At 34.9% G+C, this 3,862-nt stretch overlaps 1 protein-coding gene across 2 annotated transcripts; it reads left to right on the top strand.

Moving 5' to 3' along the window:
• On the top strand, positions 1-2,770 carry LOC107415173 ((R)-mandelonitrile lyase 1). 2 transcript variants are annotated; one of them, XM_025072507.3, is made up of 4 exons: positions 1-155; positions 665-1,324; positions 1,442-2,276; positions 2,482-2,770. In XM_025072507.3, the coding sequence occupies exons 1-4, from the start codon at positions 71-73 to the stop codon at positions 2,528-2,530; spliced, it is 1,629 nt and encodes a 542-aa protein (XP_024928275.3). In that variant the 5' UTR covers positions 1-70; the 3' UTR covers positions 2,531-2,770. The 2 variants fall into 2 exon arrangements, with proteins under 2 accessions (XP_024928275.3, XP_015878943.3); XM_016023457.4 differs by having other exon boundaries at positions 1,442-2,285.
• Positions 2,771-3,862: the final 1,092 nt, after the last annotated feature.

Raw genomic sequence — 3,862 nt, 5'->3', positions numbered from 1 at the left:
GGGGACAAGGAAAACTAGTATAAATTGCTGCATGGCTTTTGTTGCTTGGATGATATAGAGAAAAACGTATATGGCTTCATTGTTGTTGCTTTTGTTGTTGCATATTTTTCATCCTCAATCTAATGTCCATGCATTTGCCACTTCCTCTGATCATGGTACAATGTCTGATAGTTTGATTAATTCTTCAATTGTATATGTTATTATGTTTTAACAAACTATGTATGGGTTCTGGGAGAAAAACCAAAAAAAAAAAAAAAAAAAAAAAAAAGAGCCTACACATTTTTTCTGCCCATTTTCTGTAAATTAAAAAAGAAGTTAACGGACTATGTAAATTTTTATTCAGGAAAATGTGATTAAGAAAATAATATATAGTAAAGGTTTTATTATATGAATCAAAATCAATTTCTTTTTTTTTTTGTTTTTTCAGAAACCACATCAACATCTTTGTGTTTTTACACACATATACACTTATTCATACACTAGCACAATATACATTATTATACGAACATACTGGACATCAGCATTTCTGTTATGTGAATTAATAATTCGCTTTCCATTAGATTTTTTTGATGTCAAGAAGCTAGAATAAGTTGAATAAGGCCCGTAGGAACAAATAATCTACTTTAATTTTTATTCTTATGCTACACATCCTCTGTTTATGCAGATTTTAGTTACATGAAGTCTGTACATAGTGCCAATGATCTACCAGCACAAGAAGAATATGACTATATAGTGATAGGAGGGGGCACAGCAGGCTGCTCTTTGGCAGCAACTTTATCCGCAAAATACTCTGTCCTTGTTCTCGAAAGGGGCAGTGTTCCTGCTGCATACCCATCCGTCTTAAATGCAAACGGGCTATTGGCTAATTTTATTCAAGAAGACGATGGAAAGACACCTGCTCAGAGGTTCATATCGGAAGATGGCGTTGAAAATGTGAGAGGAAGGATACTTGGTGGGAGCAGCATGATCAATATAGGTTTCTATTCCAGAGCAAATCCGGAATTCTATAGAAACTCAGGAATCCAATGGAATATGGATATGGTAGAGAAGTCATATCAGTGGGTGGAAGACAGCATTGTATTCCACTCTGAATTGGTAGCTTGGCAGTCCTTTTTTAGAGATGCTTTGTTGGAAGCTGGAATTAGGCCATACAATGGATTTGCTCTGAATCACATGGTAGGAACCAAAATTGGTGGTTCTATTTTTGATGATAAAGGAAGGAGACATGGAGCTGTTGAGCTGCTAAACAAAGCAGACTTCAAAAACTTGCGAGTTGCAGTTCATGCCACAGTAGAAAAAATCATATTCTCTTCCAATGCATCAAGTAAAGTATTATATATATATATATGAATGTTTATGCTCCTGTTTTTATTTTTTATTTTCATTTTTTACTTACTATTGATTTTGATCTTAATGAATGCTGCAATCTGACATAGTACAGGTTTATCCGCAACTGGAGTCTTATACTCTGATTCCAATGGGGAATCTCATACTGCTTTCATACGCAACAGAGGAGAGGTGATATTGAGTGCAGGGGCAATTGGGAGCCCTCAACTTCTTCTTCTCAGTGGAGTTGGTCCAGTTCCCCATCTTTCATCATTGAACATCCCTGTTATACACCCTCAGTCTCACGTGGGAAGCTTCATGGCTGACAATCCTCGCAATAACATCAACTTTGTAATCCCATTTCCATTAAACTCAACGACTCAACAAGCTGTAGGAATTACAAAGGAGTATTACATTGAAGGCATCTCTCACAAATATCCATTTCCTTTTAATCCGCCTTTCAGCTTTCTTCCAAACTCATCGTCACCATTGGATTTGAGTCTGGCAATCATTTCCGGGAAGTTCCCGGGACCTCTGTCCAACGGTTTCCTCTGGTTGGCATCCTCTGCTGATGTGAGAACCAACCCAATTGTCCGTTTCAACTACTTTGCAAACCCGGCAGACCTTTCTCGTTGTGTTGCTGCTATGAGGAAGATAGGTGATATACTTGAGACCGAAGCCATGCATCGGTTTAAGTATCGAGATTTGAAGGGTTCGAAAGGTTTTAAGTTTTTGGAGATGCCTTTGCCTATGAACCAATCCGATGATTCATCAATGGAGGAATTTTGTAGAAAGACAGTGACAACCTTTTGGCATTACCATGGGGGATGCCTTGTAGGGAAGGTGGTAGATGGTAATTTCAAGGTTATGGGGACCAGTTCACTTCGTGTTGTTGATGCTTCCACATTCACTACTACTCCAGGGACCAACCCTCAAGCTACCATTATGATGTTAGGCCGGTGGGTTATTCACAAGTACTATAATACTATATATGTTCATAATTTTTTTCCTTTGTACACGTTCTTTCAGATAACTTATGTTGGACGCCTCAGATCCTAGACATACACACGCACATACACACACATATGTATATATGTATGAAAACTTTCTTATGATTAATATTATTTGATTTTTCTTGTTTGATGTTTTGGGTAGTTATGTTGGCCTAAAGATGCTGCAGGAAAGAAGTAGCCAAAGCAATTAAAGTTGATTTAACATCGAGTGGAGATCGTACAAAAATGACCTTATAAATAAATTTAGTGCATGTAGCACTCTTCCTTTAGGACCCTTGAGTTCTTGTCTTGGAACACACATAACAGTTGTATCATTTTGGGCTTAGCTCATTTCTGTAGTCCAGGACATGTTCACTTACACTGAACATTTCTTCTCATTGGTATTAAAAGTATAAATCATACAAAATAATAAGGGAAATTACAAAATAATATATCTCTTCTACTCTACGTTCTTTCTCTGATCTGCCTCCATTCTTTACGCTTTTATTTCGTTTCATTTCATTCCAACGATATAACAACATTTAGTTCTGTAAATAAACAGTTCATTTCATTTACAAATGTGATGGACATGATTTGAGCATGTAACATGCTCTACGTGCGCACATAATACAAGTGTTCTGTATTAATTGACCAATAGAGACATGACACAAATTTATGTAAAAAAGAGAAATTATTTTAATTAATTTGGCTCGTTCCCACGTCTATATATTCTACATGTATAAATTATACGCCAACAGCTAACTAAAAGAAGAAGAAGAAGAAGTTATAGGAGTTTGATCAATTAAATTCAATGTGGTCGATCTGTATGTCGGGTGCAAACTGGTACTAGGAGGATACAATTTTGACACTATAAAGGTGGAACCATCCAATCACATGGCCAAAATTTTCAAACGCTGCCATCCAATATTTATATTTCAAATAACTTTATCTAAGTTGCGTGCTAGATTTTTAAAATACATTAATAGCCAAAAATAAAAAAATAAATAAAGATGAATTACAAAAGAATATACTATTACATTAAAGTGAGATTTGCTTAGTTGATATGCTACTTACACATGTTTCTGAAAAGTCATTAGTTCAAAAATTAAAAAAGAACAATCAAATCGAGTTGCTTTTGGATATTTTTAGCCTGTTTTGAAGAAGGCCTTATTTTATGTTAAACCAAATTAGTAGTACATTTTCAAGTTCTTTTTCCAGAAACCATACAAACAGTCAATTCTACATATATACAATCATTTCGTTTAAATATATACGGCTTTTTATCTACCGAAAAAAAAAAAAAAGGGTTTTGTTTGCGCCATCTTCTAACATTTTCAGTTGTTTTCCCAATCTAGTTACTCCACTGGTTAAAAAAACTTTGAAATAGAAGAGGAAATCAAAATTCCAAAGTTAAGATACAATAGATATATTACTTATGATGCAAATTGTCATGAAATTATTAGCCATCTGTTTTATAATTATTTTCTTTTAGCCTAACTCTTTTTCCTGTTGAATTTTGTCCTTTCTCTTCAGATTTTAGTTGC

The sequence above is a fragment of the Ziziphus jujuba genome, chromosome 1 (assembly GCF_031755915.1).
Source record: "Ziziphus jujuba cultivar Dongzao chromosome 1, ASM3175591v1".
In the NCBI taxonomy this organism is placed as follows: Eukaryota; Viridiplantae; Streptophyta; class Magnoliopsida; order Rosales; family Rhamnaceae; genus Ziziphus; species Ziziphus jujuba.
Note: the sequence above shows the minus strand (reverse complement) of the source record. Positions and strands in the feature narration are given on the sequence as shown.